This window comes from Podarcis gaigeae (assembly GCF_964106915.1).
Source record: "Podarcis gaigeae genome assembly, chromosome: 8".
Lineage (NCBI taxonomy): Eukaryota > Metazoa > Chordata > Lepidosauria > Squamata > Lacertidae > Podarcis > Podarcis gaigeae.
The window spans coordinates 59,413,077-59,438,559 of record NC_139684.1 but is presented as its reverse complement, the minus strand read 5'-3'; the positions used below and the strand labels follow the sequence as shown (position 1 = coordinate 59,438,559).

The 25,483-nt window shown below is 45.7% G+C and overlaps 1 protein-coding gene across 4 annotated transcripts in view; it reads left to right on the top strand.

Annotated features, from left to right (window-relative positions):
* The window catches only part of KCNQ4 (potassium voltage-gated channel subfamily Q member 4), a 95,904-nt gene that overhangs the window by 20,528 nt on the left and 49,893 nt on the right, over window positions 1–25,483 (top strand). Inside the window, exon 1 of one of the 4 annotated variants that reach the window (XM_083751719.1) lies at window positions 9,073–9,347. The exons of the other annotated variants lie outside the window; for them this stretch is intronic. Within the exon in view, the coding sequence (XP_083607845.1) occupies window positions 9,313–9,347 (35 nt within the window). The 5' untranslated portion in view covers window positions 9,073–9,312. Of the gene's footprint in view, window positions 1–9,072; window positions 9,348–25,483 lie in introns of those variants that run through there. 4 annotated transcript variants of the gene reach the window in all.

Here is a 25,483-nt window from a genome sequence, read left to right as displayed (position 1 = left end):
GATGCACATGAATGTGGTGACATTGGGGGAGCATCACAGAACAACTGATAAAGTGGAATGATGTGGGAATAATCCAGTTTATATCCACCACTAATGAACTATTATTGCATCGAGGACACATTACACAGCACATACACACATGCACAAACAGAGCACCAGTCTGGAGGGGTCTCATAAACCTGAGCGCTTTTGTGGCAAATGGTGCTAGGATGCTCTACAGCAGGGATTGCCCAGTTGGGGCTCTCGAGCTGCTATGTAGTGCAGCTCCCTTTAGCCCCAGCCAGCATGGCCTCGGAATGTTCAGACTGATGGAACATGGCCAGGAAGGCTGGGGCCAATGGGGATTATAGTCCAAGACATCTAGAGAGCACCAGGTTAGCGATGGTCGTTTAAACAAAATGGGTTATTTCCCCACCCCACACTCTTTTGGACCACAAATGACAAACAGACAGGGTACTTAATCTTTTGTGGAATTTTATTTTATAATAAAATAAAATATTGTGGCTCAAATTGGATTTGGCAACCATGCTTTAAAGCAGGGGTGGGTAATTTGTGGTTCTATAGACCAGGCATAGGCAAACTCCGGCTCTCCAGATGTTTGGGGACTACAATTCCCATCATCCCTGACCACTGGTCCTGTTAGCTAGGAGTGATGGGAGTTGTAGTCCCAAACATCTGGAGGGCCGGAATTTGCCTATGCCTCCTATAGACCACTGGTTCCAAACCTTTTTTTTTAACATTTAGACCACTTGAAAATTACTGATTGTTTTTGCTTGTCATAGTAAATGTCATGCCAGCAGAATTTAAATTCGAATATGATAAAATACAGTAAAAGAAATAAGAGAAGCAATAAAAATACCATTAAAAGTAAATAGAAATATTTGATGTAATGGATGTGCCACCTCCCAACTTCAGACACACATTCACAGGTACGCTGCAGGTGACCTGAATGAAGCTCATGGACCATTGGTAGTCTGCAGACCACAGTTTAAATCATCACCATCATCATTAGGGAACTACTGCTCTAGATAACATAATAGAGTTGCATTTTATTGGAGAATAATAGAATTCTAGAGTTGGAATGGACCCTGAGGACCATCAAGTCCAACCCCCTGCAGTGGAGGAATATGCAGCAGTCTCATATGGGGACTAAACTTGCAATCTTGGGATTATCAGCACAATGCTGAAGTTGCTTGCAAAAATGTGTGTATTCGAGAAAATAAGCTATAAACATGCATTATATTGGGGAAAATTCTTGCAGAAATGTGTATGTTAGGCAAAATCACATACAAATTAGAAGCTTGCACTAAAATGCTGGTGAATTTTCACGAGGACTTAAAAACAAAATCACAAACTGATGCAGAAATGTAGAGCAAACCTTAAGACTAGAAAAATGCAAAAATGAGCAAAACAAAATTTGACAGATTTGCCCTTTCCTGTGCCAGTCATGACATTTATGCAACCCACTCTTGCCATTTGACCTCCCTTTCTCATGACACCCCCCTTTTGGGTGGGGTTTCTTCACCTGTTGATTTCCCAATTTACTCTTTTGAAAAGTATGTAGCAGGCTTTGCTCTTAATGGCTCTAAATCAGCTGGGGGTGTGGAATGGGAATGGAACAGTTGGCTCAGCAGAATTTTCCCGTTTTCCTGGAGGACCATTTCATTAAAAAGAGCAATTTGACCAGAAGCAAATTACAGGCGAGAGAGAGAGAGAGAGACATTTTTCCCTATCCTGCACCCCCCCCCCATACAACACGGCCACTGTTTCCTTAGAAAATGGAATTTGTTCCTCCCTCCCTCCCCAGCTACAGTTTGGAGGCCTGTTTGCGTCTCTCCCTTGTTAACAGTTATTTGATGCATACTTGTTTAGAGGACCCCTTGTTAAAAACCTCACCTTTTGGACTCAGAGTTCAGGGTATGATGAGACAGGAGCAAGCAAATTGGTGGCCACGGGGGAATTGTGTTGGCTTTATTGGCACATCTGTTATGCTGCTTAATGAAAGCTGCACACCCTGGCAAGCTTTGCCTGCACACCCGGGGGCTCGAGAGATTAATTCGGCCCCGAATGGCAAAAACAACCAATTCAGCATTTTCCCCTCTCCCCCCCTTTTTTTTTTTGGATCTGTGTGTTGGGGAAACGGTGCTGCCCATGGACAGACGTGACTGCCCGGGTAGCGACTTCTAGGTACAGTTGGTGGTGGGAGATAGGACGGTTCTGTTTAATGGACACAATCCAGCAGGAAGTTCTCAAGCCCTGAGCAGTAGAAGATCCTGTTTGGCTTGTACACCATGTAAATCTGTGGGAGATGGAGGGCGCCCTGTCAGATTGTCTGCTTCTGCTGGCAAAATGTCTTTCTGAAAACTTGTAGGTATAGACAGTCAGTATAGACCAGGAGTGGGGAACCACATTTCAGTCTGCCCCATTCCCTTCTAGGCAAAGCTTATTTGTGTTTGTGCATGTGCGCCAGAGTTGAGTGGAGCCAGAGACAAAAAAGTGGGCAGGACCAGAGGCAAAAGTAAGGGCCTATCCACACTTCCTCTTGTGCAATGTTAGAAACCGGGAGAGAAAAGCTAGGAGCCAAAACGGAATGTCTTGTCGCCATGGGGTGGGGGTGGGGGTCAGCAACACTTTTTATTTATTCTTTTGGTAAGCATATACTAATATGTACCGTATTTTTCGCTCTATAAGACGCACAAGACCACAGGTTTTTGGAGGAGGAAAACAAGAAAAAAAATATTCTGAATCTCAGAAGCCGGAACAGCAAGTGGAATCGCTGCGCATTGAAAGCAGCAATGCCTCTTGCTGTTCTGGCTTCTGGGATAGCTGCGCAGCCTGCATTCGCTCCATAAGACGCACACACATTTCCCCTTACTTTTTAGGAGGGGAAAAGTGAGTCTTATAGAGCAAAAAATACGGTAATTCGCATAAGAGACACATTGTTAATTTCACATTTTTATCAGAAATTGATAATTCATCATGGATGCTCCTGCAGCCAATCAGAAGCTGCGAAAGCCGCGCCGGATGTTCGGCTTCCAAAAATCGTTCAAGAACCGGAACACTAACTTCCAGTTTTCGATCGTTCAGGAGCCAAAACATATGAGTACCAAGGCATTCGGCAACCAAGGTACAACTGTATCGGTACCATACTTCAGTTTTCAAAACACTCTACCCTTTATTGTTAAACTCCTTAACATTGTTTATCCTTAATGTATACTTCAAGGCTTCAAAGCACATGCATTTCAGTAATCATTGAGTGTCAGCCAGGCGCCAAAAATGGCACCCAGACTTTTTGAAGTGCTCGCAAATGGAGGATCTTTAGGCACAAAATGTGCCTGGCGCCCAGCTAATTTCAAACCTTGTGTCTTGTCCTGCTGCTTTTCCCCAGGAAAGCCAATCTTTAGCACTCAGCTAGAGCAAAAGGCAATTCAAATTGCCATTTGTTGTGATCTTTCGCTAAAGAGCCGGAACTCGTGCTTTCTTGGCACACCACACCAGCGGAAATGTGGACGAACCCTGAGTGCAGAAACAGATGTTGTACAGTAGGCTACATTCCAGGCCTACAAAAGTCAAGAATTCTTCACACGCTTTTATCGCCCTCCTCTGCCAATCCCTCTATCCACTCTTCCACACATGCAAGAGGCATGATCACAGTTCAAAGACAGATTCCTGTTAGGCATGGAGGGGGCAGGGCCAGTGAGAGGTGTGGCTGCGGGGAAGGGGGATGGCCCAGGCAGAATCCCAAGGGCCAGAGAGAGAGGTCTTAGGGGCCTCATTCATCCTTTGTGCATGAGTTTCCCCACCTCTGGCACAAACAATACTGGGCTAGATGGACTAGTTGTCTGACTCGGTGCAAGGCAAACTATGTTTGTAAGAACATCATAACCAGAATCAAGTGGTAAAAATGACTGTGGATTGATGGACATAGAAAACAAGTGGGTGACACTCTTCTTTCGTGAAGGCTGTGATGGTGCAATGCACGATGTTGCCACCTGCCCAGTGATCTTGCAACTGGAATCTGATGTTCCACACTGGTTCTTCGTGAAAAGGACAGCACCATTCAAAACACCCCCCCCCCCATCTTTTGAGACTTGATATTTGCATCTTGCTTTGATACTGGTGGAAAGCAGTTGCATAGGGAAGGGGTGGTGGTGATGAGACATTTTGGGGGTGTGGAAAGGGAGGAAGACGCCACAGAATAGCTTCAGCAGGCTACAGGTTTGAACACCGCGCAGGGAATGCGCAGCAGTGGGAGGAAGGGGGCCCGTGAGCATCTGTGCGCACTTGTTCCCCAGGAAGCTAAAATAAAAGCCAGCTTTGTCAGCAGATTTGCCTCCGAAATGGAGCAGCTCCCCACCTTTCCCGCCACATCTACAGGGAGGTGCCGGCGAGCGCCTTGAGGAGAAGGGCGTAAAGGTGCTGAGCGGAGTTGCAGTGGGCCGGTGTGTGTTACAATAATAGCACAATGCTTAATTATAAAGAGCCACCTGGCAGCAGGGCTGCCAAAAAGATGACAAATGGCACTTGAAATCCCTTCTGAAATAGCTATAAAAACCCTTGTTCTCCTACACGTTAGGGAGATGTCTCGCAATGCAGTTGTCCCATTGTTGTAACTTAATACAAGGCGGAGAGGACAGGGGAGGAGGATGGTGAAGGCAATGTGTTGGTGTGCAGAGCTCAGCGGTAGAGCACATGCTTGGCTTGCAGAAGGTCCCCAATTCTGCCCTTGGTAGTCTACAGTTAGAATCGCCTGGGGCAGCAGAACTACGAAAGTCCTCCAGCTGGAGACCTTGGATTGCTGCTGAGCTGTGTTCCCCTGTGGCCTTGACTTGGTAGAAGGCAGCCTTGTCTTCATAAAATCCAGGTTGATCTTGCAGAAGAAACATTGCCTCCTCTTGTCCTGCTTGGGAAATTGGTATGTGGAAGGGCGGAGGGTTGTGCCCATAGAACATGCAGTTGGGCCAGAGGGTGGGATTGTGGCTAAAAAAAAGTTGGGCTGATATGTACTCTTCACTTTAAAATGGATCAAAAGCTTCCAGTGTGAAAAGCTGGATTTTGCAAACTGTATAAATGAATTTCCTTCTTCTACACAATTTATTCTGCTCTTCCTGGTCATGGGGAGGGGCAGCGCAGTGAAGCCCCATAAATTCTTATCTTGCTTTGGTGGTTCCAGCATGTGTTGAAGACATGAGTTACGTCTGCTTTTTATGTAAAAGAATGAATAGCACAGGGGAGATATGCGACACTCAAGGTCAAGTTTTGCAAACATGACAAAGTAGGTCAGCCTTTGCCAACCTGGTAACTGCACAGCACAGGGCTGATGGGAGTTTTAGTCTAAAACTTTTGGAGAGCTCTAGGTTGGAAGATGTTGGAATAGATCATATAGTTTGGTCACTTCTTTCTGGACCCAGGGGCTGCTTGCTACGATTCTGGATGTGTCATCCTGTATCTCACCAGGATTCTCTAATGCGCCCATCTCAATGATCTTGTACTTCTGCATTATACTCTCTCTCTGTTCAGTTCCCAAATTCATGACTCTCTACCCCCCTGCAACAGAATGAATGTTTACTTTCAGGACAAAGATGGGGGAGGCCTTTATCCCCTGCTGTGATCCCAATCCCATTTGCTGTTCCCCCACACATGCAATTTTGCAGTGTCAGGGATTCCCATCAGTAGCATGAGTTTCCATTGGTACATAAGGGGACCTGGACTGAGGCTACAGCAAGTAGCAAAGGTTTAAAGCGGCCAGTCTAGAACATCTCCCCCTGTCCTCCTGGCACCTGGAATTTTAAAAAACCCATTCAGGCAATTGCTAATTGTATGGATGGGGCTTCTTCGAGTTCCCTTCTTTGGTTTTTAGGTTAATGCTCTACAAGGTCTTATCCATCTTGATTCCCCCCCCCCCCCCCGACACTTTAAATCAATCCACCTGCTTAAATTCTTTTGGAGCTTGGGGTGGGAATAGTGACTCCTTTCTCCTTCCATTCAACTACTGCCAACGGTGACCTTGGAATGGAAGCTCCCCCTTTCAGACCCTATGACCTGCTTGTTTTCTGGGAGGTTGTTTTGCAAACAAAAAGGCCAACTTTCAGATAGAGGGTGGTGACCTTCTGCTCCTTCTCAGTGCTGTATTTCTGTTCCTCCCTCGGCATCAATGCTTCAAAGACGCTGTTTCAGCTAAGCATAACAAAATTATGTGTGTGCCCTTAGCTTTGATAAAATTTCCCTTGCTTTATGGGGCTGGCTGTTTGATGGATAAGGTAGAGGTGAGCCGAAGCGTCGCACAGAACACTCAACATGAAATATTTACATCCAGTTGCTCTAGCGCCAGGGACTGAGTTTTGCCATCCTTTTCCAACTGGGCTTCTGTCGTGGGGTGTTGCTGGATGATGGATGGATCGATGGGCAGGATGCTCGTGTGTACTGCTCGGCTGCTGAAAGAAAGGTCAATTTATTAATGTATTTATGCTCTGCCAAGGGGCTGCGACTGATTCTAAGGCAGGGCTGTGTTTCCACCTGTAGAAATATCCCCTCTGGACCTGGTTCCCCTCAGCCGCCCCCTCAGCATGCAAGCTGCTGTGTCGGGGATCCTTTCACTACTGGATGGGATGTAAAAAGCTTTTGCCCATCCCATAGTTCTGGTTTGAAGGTTCAGCCTTGAGGTTTGTGTTTGGGAATCTCGGAGCTGCCCAGGATTCCCAAACATGCTCTTGAAGCCAGTGTGATGTAGTGGTTAAGAGTGGTGGACCCGTAATCTGGTAAACCAGGTTCACGTCTCCGCTCCTCCACATGCAGCTGCTGGGTGACCTTGGGCTAGTCACGTTTCTCTGAAGTCTCTCAGCCCCACTCACCTCACAGAGTGTTTGTTGTGGGGGAGGAAGGGAAAGGAGAATGTTAGCCGCTTTGAGACTCCTTCGGGTAGTGATAAAGCGGGATATCAAATCCAAACTCTTCTTCTTCTTGAAGACCTCCTGAGAGGCTGGTGCTGGAGCCTCCTGACTGGCCTCTCTCCTAACACTGAGGACAAAGAATTGGCCAAGTGTTCCTAAATCTGAGTTGGCTTTTACACCTGGAGCTCGCAAGCTGCCTCCTCCACTGCACCACATCCTAATGCAGGCATAGGCAAACTCAGCCCTCCAGGTGTTTTGGGACTACAACTCCCATCATCCCTAGCTAACAGGACCAGTGGTCTGGGTTGATGGGAGTTGTAGTCCCAAAACATCTGGGGGGCTGAGTTTGCCTATGCCTGATTACTGATTCTTAAATTGTTGTCTCCAGGCCACTGTTGGTCCATAGCGAGCTGGTTTTTGTCAGGTCTACATAGCCAAGGGGGGGGGGGGAAATGCTGGAGCACATAGTCACAAGTGGGGCTCCTTCTGTTTTCTGGTGCAGCCATATGGAATAAGTGAATTGGTGATGAGCTGGAAGAAACTATTCTTAAAGTTTGTTTGTATCACTTTTTAAAATTAATATTTTATATTCTTTGGCAAGGCACTTAAGAGAGATACTTTTGATTAAGCGATATATAATTTTTGCAAAATAAACAAAGCAGTGGCGCTCTTCAGCCACAGCTGCTCAAAGAGGGACTAATCCTTAAAAAAAGTTAGCTGCTGTCTTGAGAAGAAATAGAATCTGGCTGTTTGGGAACTATCATTTTAAATGAACAGAGCTGTTTGGTTGAAGGAGGAGCCCGCGTGCTGTTGTCCAAAATGCCCCCCTGCCAAGCCCCCTTGCCCATCATTCACTGCAACTCTCCCCTGGAAGCCTTTCCTCATCCATCACAGAGGCAGATGGTCCATCAATCCATCCCCTGTCAAGTAGTTGCTGTTCCATCCAGTTTGTACCATCTCTGAATGCCAGGAGTCCGGAAAGAACTGCTTGGAGCATTACTTACTTCCTGAAGTGGGCACTGAGGAAGGGCACCCACCACAGCTGAGATCTGTAACCTAGAGAAGAGCTTTCATTTTAAAACCAGAGGATTATAAGGCTAAATGTTGACCATAGAGATAATTTAAGTTGGAACAGCAGGCACACAGTCTGTGGAGGCTAGCCCTGTCAGCAATGTCCTGTCTGGATTTTGGGCTGAGTTTTTCCAAAAAGCATCTGCTGCTCTTTTACTTACAGAGGTATAACTGAGGATACGCTGGTGGTATTTTGTTCAGTTGCAAAGCTGGGGGTAAGCAACCTTCCACCTTCCATTGTTCTGGCCGAGTATGATGGGCAAAGGCTTTGTGCTACCTTAACTTTATAAAGATTTAATGACTTTGCTGGATGACAGGTGTAGTGGGTTTTCGGGACAGGTGGCGCTGTGGTCTAAACCACTGAGCCTCTTGGGCTTGCGGATCAGAAGGTCAGCAGTTCAAATCCCTGTGACGGGGTGAGCTCCCGTTGCTCTGTCCCAGCTCCTGCCAACCAAGCAGTTCGAAAGCATGCCTGTGCAAGTAGATAAATAGGTACTACTGCAGCGGGAAGGTAAACGGTGTTTCCATGCGCTCTGGTTTCCGTCACAGTGTTCTATTGCGCCAGAAGCTGCCTGTGGACAAATGCCAGCTCCCTCAGCCTGCAAAGCAAGATGAGCGCCGCAACCCCAGTCGCCTTTGACTGGACTTTACTTCCAGGGGTCCTTTACTTTTATCTTACCTAGTGGGTTTTCTTTCCCTGTTTGCTAAATTGCTGTCTCTTTCACACCCTGAACCCTCAACAGCTTTACATTAATAGCTATGATTGCTCCTATTCAATAGACGCAAGGAGAAATACAATTACTGCAAAATGAGGTGCTTTTAGCACTTCTGCCCTGTCGGGACAAGGTCTGAATGTAATTGGTTTAAAGTTAGCGGAATAAGATTTAAGATTGACCCTTTCTGACCCTTTACAGAGCAGGGATGCGGGGCAGGAAGAAGGTTTGATGGCCTACTCTGGGCCCCGGCCAGTGGGAGCGAGTTTTCTCACTGCTGTCTAGGAGTCCTGGGTGCCCTGGCAGGCAGGGCGGAGAGGCCTGGAGTGTAACATGCAGCAAGATAAACAACAGCAGCGGCCCTCGCCATGGTGACGGCTAGAAACAAACGCTGCTCCACAGAAGGGTATTTATATCCTTCGGAGCAGATCGGATGCCTTCTCTCCCTTCTCTCACTCTCCATAAAGGTCGGCAGAACGAGGGATGGGTGGATTTATACGACATGCTGTTTATATAAGAGGCAGGCGGCCCTTCAAGTCCTCCTGGGAGCTGAGTGCTGGCTTGGAGACAGCCAGCAGGAACCCCCCTTTTTTTCTGGCTTGAGAAATTAACATGATGGCTGTGGGTTGGGTTTTGGCATGGCTGCCCGACCCAACACATTTTGCAGCCTGAGGTAAATAAGATGTCTCTCTCTCCAGCCCCCCACTTCTTACCCCGTGTAAACGGCTGCCTAGATTCAGCACCCGTGATGGGCAGCAGGCTAGTTTTTGTAGTGGGGAAGGGGGAAGGACAGAGGGAAATGGCTGGGGGAGGGGAGGCTTGGGAGAAACAGTCAAGGACTGCATTCCTCCAGCATCAGCCTCCTAAGGTGGCCATCTCAATTTGCCCACCAACCATCTCCATCCCTCCCAACCTTCCTGGATGTCAAGATCTGTTTGGGACGACAAGGACAGCACTTCCATGGTAGTTCTGCCACCCTCAGGAAGTTGGGAGATGGCAAAGAGATATCTCCAAATTTGTCTGGCAGGGCAAAAAGCCCAGAATTAAGTTCAAGATATTAACTGATGCTAAAGAAAGAGGGGGCTTTGCCCTGCCAGACTTAAAGCTGTACTATGAATCAGCAGCTTTCTGCTGGTTGAAAGATTGGCTGCTTCTTGAAAACACTGATGTTTTAGATTTGGAAGGATTCAACAATGTTTTTGGATGGCATGCATATTTGTGGTATGACAAGGTTAAAATTCATAAGGCTTTCAAGAACCATATTGTCAGGAAAGCAGTGTTCAATGTCTGGATAAAATATAAAGACTTATTGGAAAATAAGACCCCAAGGTGGTTATCACCAATGGAAGCTAAGGCCCGGAAAAGACTCAATATGGAGGTCAAATGGCCGAAATATTGGGAAATAATAGAAAAAGATGGAGATAATTGGAGGTTGCAGAGTTTGGAGAAATTAAAAGATAAAGTGCGAGATTGGTTACATTATGCTCAGATCAAAGAAGTTTTTAAGTTGGATAAAAAGATAGGATTCCAGGTGGAAAAATCAAAGTTAGAAACAGAATTGTTAGAACCTAAGACTAAGGTACTTTCAAGAATGTATAATTTGCTGCTAAAATGGAATACACAAGATGAAACGGTCAAATCGGCTATGATAAAATGGGCACAGGACATAGGGTATAATATCATGTTTGCTGACTGGGAAAGGTTATGGACCACCGGTTTGAAATTCACGGCATGCAATGCTTTAAGAGAAAATATTATGAAAATGATATATAGGTGGTACATGACCCCAGTCAAGCTTGCAAAAATATACCATTTGTCTGATAATAAATGTTGGAAATGTAAAGATACTGAAGGAACGTTCTTTCACCTCTGGTGGACCTGCCCTAGAGTTAAGGCTTTCTGGGAAATGATATATAATGAGTTGAAAAAGGTATTTAAGTATACCTTCCCTAAGAAACCAGAGGCCTTTCTTTTGGGCATCGTCGGCCAGAGGGTGTTAAAGAAGGACCGAACATTTTTTATGTATGCAACAACAGCAGCAAGGATACTTGTCGCTAAATACTGGAAAACCCAAGATTTGCCCACACTGGAAGAATGGCAGATGCAACTGATAGACTATATGGAGCTTGCAGAGATGACTGGCAGAATCCGAGACCTGGGAGAAGAAGTTGTGGAGGAGGACTGGAAGAAATTCAAGGACTATTTACAAAAATATTGTAAATTGTATGAATGTTAAGAAAGATGTAAGATTATCAACAATATGGCACCAATAAGTAAGTTAAAAGGAATATGAAAATAAATGAAAATATAAGAAAAGATAAATTTTGGATAAATATTATGTTAAAATTAAGCTTTTAAGGTTTGGGTTAAATTATCTAAAATTAGGGATACAATATCAGAAAATTATAATATAAGAATTGAAACAAGGTGATAAATTGCTGGGTAAAGTTCGAAAATTTGGAACGCAGGAACGAGAGATGCGAGGAAGTCCAAAGAAGTGATGAAAATGTGGATATTGGAAAAATTATATGTTACTTTGTTTGTTCTTTCTATTGTTCTAAGAAAATCTTTAATAAATATTTATATAAAAAAAGGAAGTTGGGAGATGGTGGCCCAGGAGGGGAGAGGGCTTTTTCTGTCAAAGCCCCTCAAATGCAGAACTTCCTCCCCACAGTAGTGCAACTAGCATCTTGCTTGTGCAGATTCCCCCCCCCCCCCCGTGTGCTGAAGACACATCTCTTTATGTACTTATTTATTGAGCTAATGTGTGTTACTCAATTACAATTGTCTTTAAGCAGTGTGCAAGTAACTCACAACAATAGAGATAAACATTAAGTTAGCCTTTGACTGCTAAGGTGCAGCAATGTGTTCCCCTCCTTTACTGGGTTTATATCTCTCTGTTTCATCCATGGGGACTCTGTTCCTGGCTCTTGTCTTGTTTCTGGATGGAGTGTTTTCTTCTTCTTCGCTCGCTCATCCGGTTTTGGTGGGAAGCAAATGATAGCATGGAATATAGCTTGGCGAACAGCCTGCATTAATATTTTTCTCTTGGGTTGGGATGTTTGAAACCCTCTGAGATCTGTCTTGAGTTCTACCGAAATCACTTCATGACCCTTTGCAGTTCTTACACTCTTTTGCTTGAGCTGTAGTTGGGTGAAATCCAGGGTGCTAGCAGCTAGTGTGGGACATTTTCCTCCCTGAAGTGCAGCCCAAACACTGCTCCTTCGCCCTGCCCCAAACCAGGACCACCAACTCTTTATGCAGTGAGGAGCCTTGGGCTTAGGTGCTGGAAAAACTATGTTTAATTAGGCCAGGAGTTGGGAACCTTAAGCCTAGGGGCCACGTGTGGCCCCAAGCCTCACTATCTGACCCTCAGGACCCTCCTCAAGCCACACCCCTTCTTCCCAGGCCATGACCTTCTCCAGTCCTGCTTTGCACCCTTCTTGAGTGCTTTTACCTGGCTGAACTGAAATATGTCCTTGAAGTCTTGATAATGCCTCTTGCTTTCCTGGATGGAGATTATAGAGAGTGGTGTGTGAATGCAGAACCTAGCCTACTGTATAAGCTGGATGATTTAATATGAATATCAGGGTTAATTTGGATTGCATACTTTAAATATGCACTATGTAGCTCCAGATACTATGTTTCAATATATGCTGTAAGATGCCCAGAATGGCTGGGGAAAACCAGCCAGATGGGCGGAGTATTATTATTATTATTATTATTATTATTATTATTATTATTATTAAATTGCATTTATTGTTTCACCCACTTTTGCTGCTCTCCTCACCCACCACTAGCATGTGGTCCCCAAAAGGTTGCCTAGAAGGAAACGTAGGCCTTGGACTGAAAAAGGTCCCAACCCTTGCTTTAGAAAGCATCGCTGCATCATCCGCACCCATCAGTTTCTTGCCTTTCATGGATCCCACTTGTGGTGCTGCCCAAAATAGGTTGCATTGTCCTGCTGCACAACAGTGCTACCCTCGTCATCCTGCAGCAGGCCGCTCATCCTATTGTCTCTGGCCTGTTTTCTGGTTGTCATTTTTTAGGGGGGTGGCATTAAGGGTGCATCCTTTTTATATTTATAGTTGTAGCAGCACTTTTAGGCATATTGTTCTATGGTATTTTTTTGCCCTGTGAATTTGGCTTTTAAACTGTTGCCAAGCTCATTTGTATTTTATGGATCTGTAAATTGCTTTGACACATTTCCTTGCAGAACGTGAGGAATAAAGGCAGCAGTAGCAATATAATTGCCTGCCGGTGGGCTGCAGGTCCCTAGGAGGCTTATGAGATGGCCTCTTAATCTTTGGCCTCCCTTTGTGGTCTTCCCCCTTCTTTGCTGTCACAGTATGCTGAGCTGATGAGCTATTTGTAAGAGAGGAATGCCTCTGCCTGTGCGGGGACCATTTGTGCTAAGATCGATCACTCGGTCCATCTTGTCCCAGTCTCCCAGCTCTCTTCCCTTCTTTCCACCAACACTTTCTGACTTCAGATGCTAAGCTGTGAACAAGGAGGACCTGAGACCAGACTCGTGAGATTAAAGCCTTGAAAATACTTTAATCTGGGTGGGAAAGGGAAGGGAGCAAGGGCTCTGTCAGCTGAGAACACAGCAGGAACGTCTCTGAAAAGTGCAGCGCTTTTCTGTCTCCCCAACAACTTATTTTATTTTGTGTGGAGTGGATAAGTGACACAGCTGGACTTTTCAATGGCTGGAGGTAGTATGAGCTATCTTTCCTCCCACTCACCCGCAAATAAAAATAGCAGACTCTACTTGTATTTGAGTTCTCTGCCCCCACCATGTGCACACATTAGTTCATAACTATCCTCCTCCTCCTGTTTAAGTGGTATATGTAGAGAGGCATGCAATGCCAATGCATTAAAGCAGAACATGGCCTGGGTTCAAGTTCTTGCTGAACTGAACTGAGCAGGGAAAGGCTTTTTTTTGGGGGGGGGAGGGGGTGATAATTACTGAAACTTTTTGCAGGTTCCATAGGATGTTCTGGTGGGCTCACTGGCACCTATGTGATACCTGGTCCAGGGCAAATTGCTTTCTTGGCCACAGCTTTCCTCACCTGTGTAATGGCTTTAGCCATGATCTACCACCCTAGGGTGACTGTACCCCCCAAAGGTACAGATGTCCTCTGCAGATGGACAGCCCAATCTTATGCCACATTTGTTTGCAAGCAAAGTCTTCCTCTGTTCTTTGAGACTCACTCCCAAGCCAGTGTGCTTGAAGCAGCCGTGCAAACATGCTAGATGCACGAACAGGTGATGGCATTGCTTTGTTTGACATTACCACTTTGCAAAGCTGATAAGCTTTATCAGAATATTTACATATTACTAGCAGCCTTGTCCTTGGCATTGCTTTGGAATTCAAAGGGGGGTGGGAATCAGCACAGTTTTGAAATCAGTGGTTATAATTGGTGCATTGGTGAAAGGTTCAATCTGGCATCTTGATTCAAAGTGGCATGCAAGTGTGTCCATACATAGACAGATACCTACTCCTTGAGGATTTGGTGGTTGTTATTGTTGATAAGATTTTGTTAAAGCTTTTTCGTGATACAGTAGGATAAAAGAAACTAGATAAAGGCAGAAACAGAGCAAGAAAGAGAAAAGAAAACATGGAGTCCTCTCTCAAATGTAGCTCTTAACCCTTGTCTCACACAGAAAGTGGTAGATCCTTCTAAATCTTACCAGGGAGCTTTCCTTTCTTCTCTTGGTCTCTCACCCTGGGAGGCCTTCCCTCCCGTGCCTCTCACTCAGAGGATTTGGTTGTGGTATCTTAAGATGTGTCCAGTTGCATAGTGAACAAACGGCTTTCCAAAATATACAGTACATGAATAAAATGGCTCAATGGTTAGGTGCTGTAGGAATCATGTTAAAAGGAACGAATGTCGATGCATTGCCTGTTGTCTAAAAAACTAAATTATGGTTTCTATTAACAGAAGGGGCAGAAGAGAACATAGTTCAAGTTTTGTTATGAAGTTATATAAATAAAACACACAATCAAGTATATTTATGTCTTTTCTCAAACTATTCCAAAAGTTATGAAAGGCATGCCAAATTTCCATCAATGCTTGCCTTGCTGGCCTGTTTTGGTGTATACGTACGTTAGACTTTGGCATCCTGGTGTTCTGAAGCTCTTTTGCACTGCAGCTCACATCGCAGGAGCTGATGGTGCATATTCCAAAACAGCTGGAGGGTGCCAGGGTGGCAAATGCTAACATAGACTGATATGTAACATGGGAGTTTACTCATATACATAGGTGGTGGGGAACTTTTATCAGCTGAAGGGCTGCATTCCCTTTTGGGTGACCCTTCTGAGGGCTGCGTGCTAGTTCTAGGGGTAGCCACAGGCAAAACATGGGTGGCACAGTGGGTGAGACTCTTTTTGTACACTCAGCTATGCAAAAGTTGGAGGTTTCTACATACCCCACAGACCTTATTTAAAACATTTTGAAAGTTCCAGTATACTATGTCAACCTCTATTAAGGATTACAGTGGTGCCCCGCAAGATGAACGCCTCGCAAGATGAAAAACCCGCTAGACGAAAGGGTTTTCCGTTTTGGAGGCGCTTCGCAAAACGAATTTCCCTATGGGGTTGCTTCGCAAGACGGAAAAAATCTTGCATCCCCCCGTGGGTTTTTTTCGCTTTTTTCGCCCTTTTCTTAAGCCGCTAAGCCGCTTATCAGCTGTTCCGCTGATAAGCCGCTTAACAGCTGATCGCTGGAAGCCGCTTGACAGCTGTAGCGCTAATCCGCTAAGCTGTCAATGGGCTTGCTTCGCAAGACGAAAAAACCGCTAGACGAAGAGAATCGCGGAACGAATTCTTTTCGTCTAGCGAGGCACCACTGTACCTCTATTTGTGTATTTGTGGGCACTCTCAATGACCTCTATGAGGTTCATGACTTATCCTTACAGAAGCCATGCTAGCTCTGCTTCGGCATGGCTTGTTCTCCTATATGCCCAATTATGTTATCCTTAAGAAAAATTTTCTGCAGTTTCCCAGGGCAGACATTAAGCTAACTGCCTGTAATTTCCAGGATCTCCCCTGGATCCCTTTTTTAAAATTGGTGTTACATTGGCTACTTTCCAGTCTTCAAGGACTCAAAAAGAGTGTGGAGTACGACCAGTGAGAGGTGTAGCTGGGAAGAGAGGGTCTAGCCTGGACAGAGTCTTAAGGGCCAAATTGAGAGGGCCATATTTGACCCCCAGGCCTTAGGTTTTTTCCATATCTGAGATACATGATATCCCAAATGGTGATCATTTCAATTGACCTGGGAAATGTTGTAATCTCCATTTCTCTCCCAGCCACCAACCTCCAGACAATGTTATTCTAGCAACTGTAAGGAGATACGCTGCCAAAATAATTTTTTTTCCCTACAATTGAGTCAGTTCTTCCGATTATTTCTTCCTACACACTACCCAGGACTTGCTCCATGGATTGGTATAACTGGGCATTTTGTGAGGGCCCACTAACCCTAGCAAGGGGCCCACTGCCAAGGGCCTTCTTGGACTGCCTGCTCATCTTTGCCATGGCAACCTCCTTGCTCACCTGCCTCTCTCACCTAAGACCAAACAAGTGTGCTGGTGGCAAAGAGGAGCTCTCCTCACCACCAGATTTGCTGCTATGGACTCCTACTTTATTGCAGGGGTAGAAACCTGTAGCCCTCCAGATGGTGTTGGACTCTAAATCCCTTCATCCCTTGCCATTGCCATGCTTACAGAGTCTGCTGGGAGTTGGGGTCCAATGCTGTTTGGAGGACTGCTGGCTCTCCATCCTTGCATGATAAGCATTGGTGTAATAGTTTTAAGAACCCCACTCTTAAATTAATATACTGAGAAATGGGGCATTCTAAATTTTTTTTAGGAAAGAGAGCACTGTTGCTCTTCTGCACAACTGTTGCATTACCATGCCTTGCTATATCCAAATTCATCGGATACTATTTTAGTAATTCGGGTTGGCAGGCATGCAGGACAATTGATCAATCAGATATTGTCAGTTGATCGTCTGTTGCTTGACCACGGCCAATTATTCCAAGAATGCCACTGTGCAGTTGGCAGCTTACCTTCTTAAATTTCATGACAGGGATCATTTGCTAGCAAGGGCAGGAGGGAGGGAGATGATCTCGCCCTACAATAGTCACGGATAAACCCAACAGCATCACAAAAATGCATCTCCAAGGAATACCTGTGGGCATCTGTGAACCAGAGCACAAGCATCTTGTCAGCGGCAAAGGCTATTGTGTAAAGGGGAGAGTAGACCAGGACCAGAGAGATCTGGGTTCAATTCCTCACTCAGCCATGAAGCTCAGAGTAAACTTGGGCAAGCACTATCTCTCGATCTAACCTACCTTATAGAGTTGTTGTGAAATCAATAATAATAATAATAATAATAATAATAAGAAGAAGAAGAAGAAGAAGAAGCAGCAGCAGCTAATAGCAAATAAAATTGGGGTGGCTGTACATTACCCTGAGCTTGATATAGGGGGAGCGCAGAAAAAGGATGCAACAATCCAGTCTTCCCCAAGCCGGGGGCCCTCCAGATGTTCGGGACTATGGCAGCCATCAGCCCAAGCCACTTTCTGTCTCCTTATGGTGGACTTGCACCCTGCATAAATAAAGTGTACCCCACATGTTTGGACCCCGGCAACGAAAACAAATGGTTACTAGAAAAAGATCTGTGGCAAACACACCAGCCCACTTTATAGGGTTGTCAGAAGATATATTGAGTTATACATGCAGGCCTTTCAACATTTTTAAGCAGGGACCGCCAGTGTGGCATCCATAATTGCACATAACCCCACAGAGGCTTTCCCTGGTGCCTGCAGCATCCCCATCTGCTGCTCAAAGTAGACTTGAAGGAAGCATTCTGTTGTAGCCAGAAGACTAGGTTGCAGCGTGTGATTGGTTGCAGTTTGTGTGGGGTACCCACGGCAGTTTCCCCACTTTGCAGATGTGCACATGGGCCCCCAAAGGCTGGCAGTCCCCTGTTAATGCACCCTATTGGTGCTGTGGCATGAAGGGGCAGTTTCAGGATGTTTTTTCCAATATAGATCTGAGTCTTTATTGCACATCTTGTAGCTGTCACTATTTGCAGTTTAACTGCATATCACACTGTACAGTGGTACCTCGGGTTAAATACGCTTCAGGTTACAGACACTTCAGGTTACAGCCTCCACTAACCCAGAAATAGTACCTCGGGTTAAGAACTTTGCTTCAGGATGAGAACAGAAATCGTGCTCTGGCGGCAGCAGGAGGTCCCATTAGCTAAAATGGTGCTTCAGGTTAAGAACAGTTTCAGGTTAAGAACGGACCTCCGGAACGAATTAAGTACTTAACCCAAGGTACCACTGTATATAGAACCATGGCTTTTCTCTTCTGCTACTGCTCCTCCCCCCTTCCTTCCTTCCTTCCTTTCTTTCTTTCTTTCTTTCTTTCTTTCTTTCTTTCTTTCTTTCTTTCTTTCTTTCTTTCTCTTGTTTCATGGATCTGACAGTCCTGGTCTCAAACCTGCTGCCTGCTCAGGACTCTTATCAGCAGCATTGACTGTTTCCTTTGCACCCTGGGGAGGAGAAGAATCCTGCCTGCTCTCCTGGCATCCATATTTGCAACATCTGCAGCTTCTCTTTGCACAGTTCACCTCCTCAGCCTTCCAGCTCTGCTGCCTTTTTTCCATTTTAAGGCAAATTTCCCATTAGTCGCCCTTAGCCACATGTGACTTGCTCTCTACTAAGCAGCTTAAGAAAGCTCCTTTCTAGTGTGTGTCTGCATAGAAGTACACATTTAAAAAAAGGGGGGGGGGAAGAAACTTTCAGCAAAGGTTTTAGACATTAATGCCTAGCAGGTGATCCAGTTTACCAAGTATTCTTCTCATACTCTGTACTTTGCATGACCCTTTTCATGGGATGTTAATCCCATTTAAGGATTATTAGGCAGAAGTGGAAAGAAGGGCCGACATCCAGAATTGAGGAGTGTGGGGTTTCGCTAATACATATTCCTCTCACTAGAAAGGGTGCAGTGTGATTGAACTAGCTGCAAGTAGCCCCAACTTTTTGCAATGCTTTGCAGTGTTTCATTGCATGCTGATAAGTACTTGCTAATGAGTCCCTCCAGACTGCTTGTGTGGTTGGGTTGTGTGTGCAATATGTTGCTGATGCAGTATTTGTTTGTTTGTTTGTTTGGTATACCACCCTTCATCCAGAGATCTCAAGGAAGTTCACAACATAAAATTACAATATAAAAACACAAAACACATAATAAAAATAAGAACCAAAGCAATAATCACCCCCTCCCACAACACATTTAAAAGGTCATTGGATGTTAATATGCCAAAGGCCTGGTTGAAAAGAAACATTTTCACCTGGCGCCTAAATAGTGTATTAGTGGTGGATATATTAGATGTAGTTGTTGGGTATCTAACCGAGATTAGGTCTTTTACAGCCACAGCAGGCGCTGCAACCTTCCGACAGTTTGACTTCATTCCCAAATTAGGTCTTTTACAGCCACAGCAGGCGCTGCAACCTTCCAACAGTTTGACTTCATCCCCAAAGGCGCACACTTCCATACCTGTCAATTGCCCTGGAAAAACCGAGACATCCGACACAATGCCCATCAGCAATAGCCAGCGTTAGAAGTTGGGATCCAAACCATATTGAGGGCGCCAAGGTGGTGAAGGCCGCTGTAAAGGGCATTTGTCACTTGTGGGCAGTTCACGTACATCCGAGTCATACGGCTGGCAGTAAATACAAGTCAGACAGCCAGGAATGTCAGGAATTTAGACAAAGGGACCCAAAGCAGCTAAAGCCATCATCCCTCTACTTCCCCCCCAACCCAGGCAAGGGAGTATGGTGGGGTGGGGTAGGGGGGAGGCGTATGCCAAACATTTGTATGGGGCCCAGATAAATGCTGCTATTCTGCATGGAGTGAAGTCGTGGTCTGGCTTGGTATTAACATTCAAACAAGCCCTGGCTGCAGCCTCTGGTCTGCCTGGGTTCAGATGTCAAGATAAGCCAAACTATGGCTTTGCTCATGATAGAGTGGCAATAGCAGGACTGGCAGAGGAGTGAAGCAGCCATTATCTTGTTGACACTTGGTTTGGCTCAGTGTTATGTGTGAACCAGGCTGGTGGCAGCAGGAGCGAGGGATCTGTGATAACCACAAATAATAACTGAAATGTGTCTTTTTTGTTTATTCCCCCTTCCTTTCCATGAAGTCCTGTATAAATCTTAAAGTGAATTCTGTAAATTGTGTGCTTATTATTCACTCCTCTTTTTTTGGCCTGGCTTGAATCTACTCCCTGTCGGCTTAATTGCCACATGTCAATTGCCCAGGGTGTCACACACACCAGTGGGATTTTCACAGTTGATCTGCAGCAGTTGCTTCTGTGGCAAATGGAACTGCATTCATTTTTACTTGTTGCATAGAAAATCTGTAGGGTAGCAATTCTAAAGTCTTTCTGATGGATTCTGCTCTGCAAGCGACAGTGCTACTAATCCCCCCACCCCACTACCAAGCTGGTCCCCAAACTCAGGTAAATATTGCACATGGCCTCCAATACAACTTATTGTTATCAAAGGGAGATGGACATTGCAGTCTGTGCACCAGGTGTCTCCAACCTGCTTCCCTCCAGGTTTGGGGCTGCAAATCCCATCAACCCTCACCACTGGTTTTGCAGGTTGGCATTGATGGGAGTTTTAAGGAAAAGATCCAGAGGGGGTATCAAGTTGGGGTGGTGTGTGCTATGCACTACTGGAAAGAGAGACAGAGAGTCTTTTGAACAAGGCACTCACCCATAATATTAGGCCTTTCTCTTCCTTCCCTCTGCTCCTCCCAGCTCCCAAGTATCAAGGAGTCATCACTACCATAAACAATTCATGCTTCCCTTAGTGCAGATATTAAAACAATTAAGCTCCTTCAAGCAGCCTTCAGGTGCTCCTTGTCCGATGTAAAAAGTCCCTTTTTGTTCTGCACCCTGGGCTCAAGGCCAGATGTTTGGGTTTTTTTAGCATGGAGTTGGGCTGGCGACGGCTCCATTATGGACTCTGTTCTTTCAGGGACTTGGTCCTGCTTTGGATTCACACTTGGACTTTTGGACCTGCATACTCTCATAGCTTCTCACCCCTGTGGCGCTGTGGTCTAAACCACTGAACCTAGGGCTTGCCGATCGGAAGGTCGGCAGTTCGAATCCCATTGCTCGGTCCCAGCTCCTGCCAACCTAGCAGTTCAAAAGCACGTCAAAGTACAAGTAGATAAATAGGTACCGCTCCAGCAGGAAGGTAAACGGCGTTTCCGTGCACTGCTCTGGTTTTGCCAGAAGCAGCTTAGTCATGCTGGCCACATGACCTGGGAAAAACTGTCTGTGGAAGCGGACGAAGGTCAGCTCCCTCGGCCAGTAAAGCGAGATGAGCGCCGCAACCCCAGAGTTGTTCGCAACTGGACTTAACTGTCGGAGGTCCTTTACCTTTACCTTTTTACTCTCATAGCGTCTCACCCCTGTTTGTTTGTTTGTTTGTTTATCTATCCTTGGCAAAGTCCTTTTGAAATTATATGCACATGCATGCATAAACAAAAACACAAGCAATGTGACATAAGAGCATAAGAAAAGCCAGTCCAGCATCCTGTTTTCATAGTGGGGCACCTAGAGGAAGCCCAGAAGTGGGACCTGGGTGCCACAGCACTCTCCCCTCCTGTGGCTTCCAGCAACTGGTATTCAGAAGCATTGCTGCCTCTGGCAGTGGAGGCAGAGCATAGCCATCAAAGGTAGTAGCCATTAATCCAGTCATTTGTCTCATTCTCTTTCAGAGCTGCCCAGGTGGCTATCATTGCCTCCTGTAGGAGCAAGTTCCATAGTTTAACTATGTGCCGTACCTTTTCCCTGTCCTGAATCTTCCACCATTCAGCTTTAGATGTCACCTGTGCAGGTGCACTGGAGGAAGAATGCTATGGTATCTAGCAGCGTCCGATAAAGTTTCTTTAAGGCCCTTGTGTGAGGTACCCTCCATGCCACGCCCCCCGCCTCTCACTGCAGCAGGTCCAGGGGGGCTCTTGACTGAGAGACCCTTGGCAGGTGTCTGCAGATCATCCCTTGATGTTGGTCTTGAGCATGGAGAGGGATTTATTATTTTTTTCAGCAGCTTCTGAGCAACCTAATACCATATTCCATAAGCGGTTTTACAAAACAAAATAAAGGGCTCTTCTACACTTTCACTTGTCCCATGCCTAGCAAGCACAGATACAAGAAGTTTTCTAGGCATGGGTCTGAGTGATTTCCCCCTTACCCCTCTCCTTTCCCAAGGCAAACCTGCTCTTTAGTGCTAAATTGGAGCAAACATCAATCCGGAAAAAGCCTAAATTGCTGTTTGTTCCAAATAAGCACTAAAGAGCAGTTTCCTCATGGGGTAAAGCAGTGGGACAAGGGGAAGTGTAGATAAGCCCAAAGATGAAACAGTTAAAACTTAAGCATAAAATCAGAAGGTTTAACTTGAAATCTCTGCTGAAATAATAATAATAATAATACTAAAACCTCCTGAACATGGGGGGAGGGGGACTGTTTGAAATGACAGTGACTCCCACAAAGACTACAGTGATGGGGCTTGATATAAGCAATCCAGGTGGTCCTTAAACTATCCTAGACTCAAGTTATGGGCCTTGTAAATTAATGCAGGAACCATGAACCCAGTAGCACCCAGACAGCTAGTGGAAGCTGTTAAGCACCCAAGGTATGTGCTGGCAGTAGCCTGTCCCCAGCAACACTTCCACAGCAAGCATGCCCAGAATGAAAATGAAACAGGATTCTGCCTTATTTTCTGCCTTATATCATGCCAAACCATAGTTCCATTGAGCCCAATATTGTCAACACTGACTGGTAGCAGCTTTCCAGTGACACAGACTCGGGTCCTTCCCAACCCTACCTGGAGATGCCACAGATTGAAAATGGGTTCTTTTGCATGCAGAGTGTTTTGTTTCAAACCACCCCCACAACCCAGACCTCAAGGGAACTTTGCGTGTTGCAGTTTCATGCTTCGCAAATTGACTTTGGATCGCCATACAGTGCCCAAATTCTTGGTAGCTGAATGACGGCTGAATTACTTTCTGCTTTGTTGCACCCCCATCCCCTCTGAAATCGCTTGCAACATTTTGATTTTTGATAATCTTTGCTGCCAGTGATGGGAGGCCTTGAGCTCATCTGATTAAAGATCTGGGCTGCTGTTAGATGAAATTATTTTTGCCTCTTAAACTTAACTATAAATGGTAGGCTTACCCTGGCTTTTTCCTGGTGCGGATTTAATTTTTTTAAAACTGTTGGAATTGTGCAGAGTTGGAATTGTCTAGAGCTCTCTAGAATAGTTAAGTTCTGAAAACAACCAAAAAAACCAGGACGGTGGTGCTAAAATCTTTCTGGAAGCCCCATACCTTGTTCTTGAAACCCTTTTCCTAATGGCAAATGGTCTGGGCATTATGTTCTCTCTTGGTAGCAATGAGCACAGGAAGAGCCAGGATGCATCAGACAAATGGGCTGTTTCTGTCGGAAGGGAGCCAGATTCTATGGAAGCTCACAAGCATAACGGCAATGGCCTTCTCTCTTCTTCATTCTCCCCTGACCCTGGGGGTATAGTGCCTTTGCACATGGAAGCCCTACTCAGCTCCTATGACTATTAAAAATGCTGCCTGTCCAGATGTTTTGAATTCCCTTCTGTCCCAGCTGTGGCTGGAGCTGATGGGAGTTGTGTTCCAAAACATCTGGAGCACATGCAGAAGGTTCCTTGTTTCCAGGCAGGGCTCAGAAAGGCTGAAATTCTGGACAGCCACTGTAGACAGTACTGACCAATGGTCTGAGTTGGCATAGGGCAGATTCCAGCTTTGCACCTGGAAGAGGGCAGGACTGGGCCCTGGGGGGACGGGTTGAAGACCCTTCCTTGAGGTCTTCAACAACAGGCTGGGCAGTGTTCTGCAGAGGATGCTCTCATTCTCCAATTTCCTGTACTGAGCAAGGGGTTAGCCCAGGTGGCCTCTAAGACCCCTCCGCTGTCAGGTGCTGGAGTCAGGGGTAAGGTAAAGGTAAACAGACCCCTGACCATTAGGTCCAGTTGTGACCAACTCTGGGGTTGCAGCGCTCATCTCGCTTTATTGGCCGAGGGAGCCAGCATACAGTTTCGGGTCATGTGGCCAGCATGACTAAGCTGCTTCTGGCGAACCAGAGCAGCGCACGGCAACGCTGTTTACCTTCCCGCTGGAGCGGTACCTATTTATCTACTCGCACTTTGATGTGCTTTTGAACTGCTAGGTTGGCAGGAGCAGGGACTGAGCAATGGGAGCTCACCCCGTTGCAGGGATTCAAACCGCCGACCTTCTGATCGGCAAGTCCTAGGCTCTGTGGTTTAACCCACAGTGCCACCCGCATCCCTGGAGTCAGGGGTAGGTTAGCAATAAAACAAGAAAGAACCTGCTGTTGGTGAAATTAACTCTTTGTTGAAAGGAACAAAATGGCTCTCTCCTAGTAGTCCCAGCAACCCTTCCCACTAGGTCTTGCCCCCCATGAGGCAGTTGCAAGGGCTGAAGGTCCCTGCCTCCCCACTGCTCTCTAAGGCTCCTCCCCCAGTATAAAACTAGTGTCCACTATCCTGCCCTGCATGCTGGATTTCTTGATCTGTTTGCCAAACCTCAACAGGTCTGCATTCACTGGACAAAAAGAACAAAATCAGCCCGTGGTAGATTCTCATTTTTCCAGTCTTAAGTTGAGGGTGCCACATTCCACATCAGTTTGTGATTATTATTTTTAAGTCATCATGAAAATCCACCAGCGTTTCCAGTGACCATTTCCCCTGCTATGGACATTTTTTTTAAAGCAAATGTCACTAATATAATGCATTTTTATATGTTGTCTTCATTAATATATGTATTTTAAAAATACACACTTTCTCATCATATAATGTCTTTTTGTGCATATTGTTTGTTTGCAAAACTGCATGGCAAAGTTCAGAGAAGTGTGAATTATAAAGGAGCTTTTTTTGTGACGTGCAAATGAGGTAGTTTTGCATCAAACCCTCAACTGTTCATCACTCTCCACCCTGCTACCTGTATCTCCTTGAAACTGGCCATGCTCTATTTGGGCTCACGACCATTCATTTTATCCTTCATCCCCCCAGACTCCCTCTGGGCTCCTGTTTGGAAAGAGTTAACATCAGAAATGCTGAATGGGAAGAAGGAAGGGGGCTTGTTAATAATTCAGAAGGGGAGAGAGTTGTCTCTTGCTGCTGCTGGAGAAGGCAAGATGGGAATTGTACATCATCATCATCATTGCAAGATCTTGGCCTAAGCTGCAAGATAGTTTAATCTTCCTCCTTGAAATGCAGAAGGATCAGCGAGTCTCTGGTCACATACCCACCCAGCCACACAGAAACACTCCAAAGCTGTTTTACCCAGCGGGGAAGAAGGGATGGGTATGCACCCCATACAAGGGCACTCTGGACCGGGTTTTTGTCCAAGGGTTTATTCTGCAACATCATTAATGCAATAATTGTGCATTATTGGGTTTAAACTGGACCACCCACACACCATTCCTTTTTATCAATTGTTCTGCAGTGCTTCCTGAATGTGATTGCATTAATGTAATCCGGAGGGGCCATCTTGTGCTATTCTGCCACAAAACAACTCTCCCAATCTGAACATTTGTGGTATGACACAATACATGATTTCAGCAGGAATCTGCAGGGCATGGTACTGCTTGGAAACAAGCAGTGCGTCTGCCCTGAAACCTTTGCAGGAGCAAACAGTATTGAAAGCGGGATCATATGATATAAGTGCCCC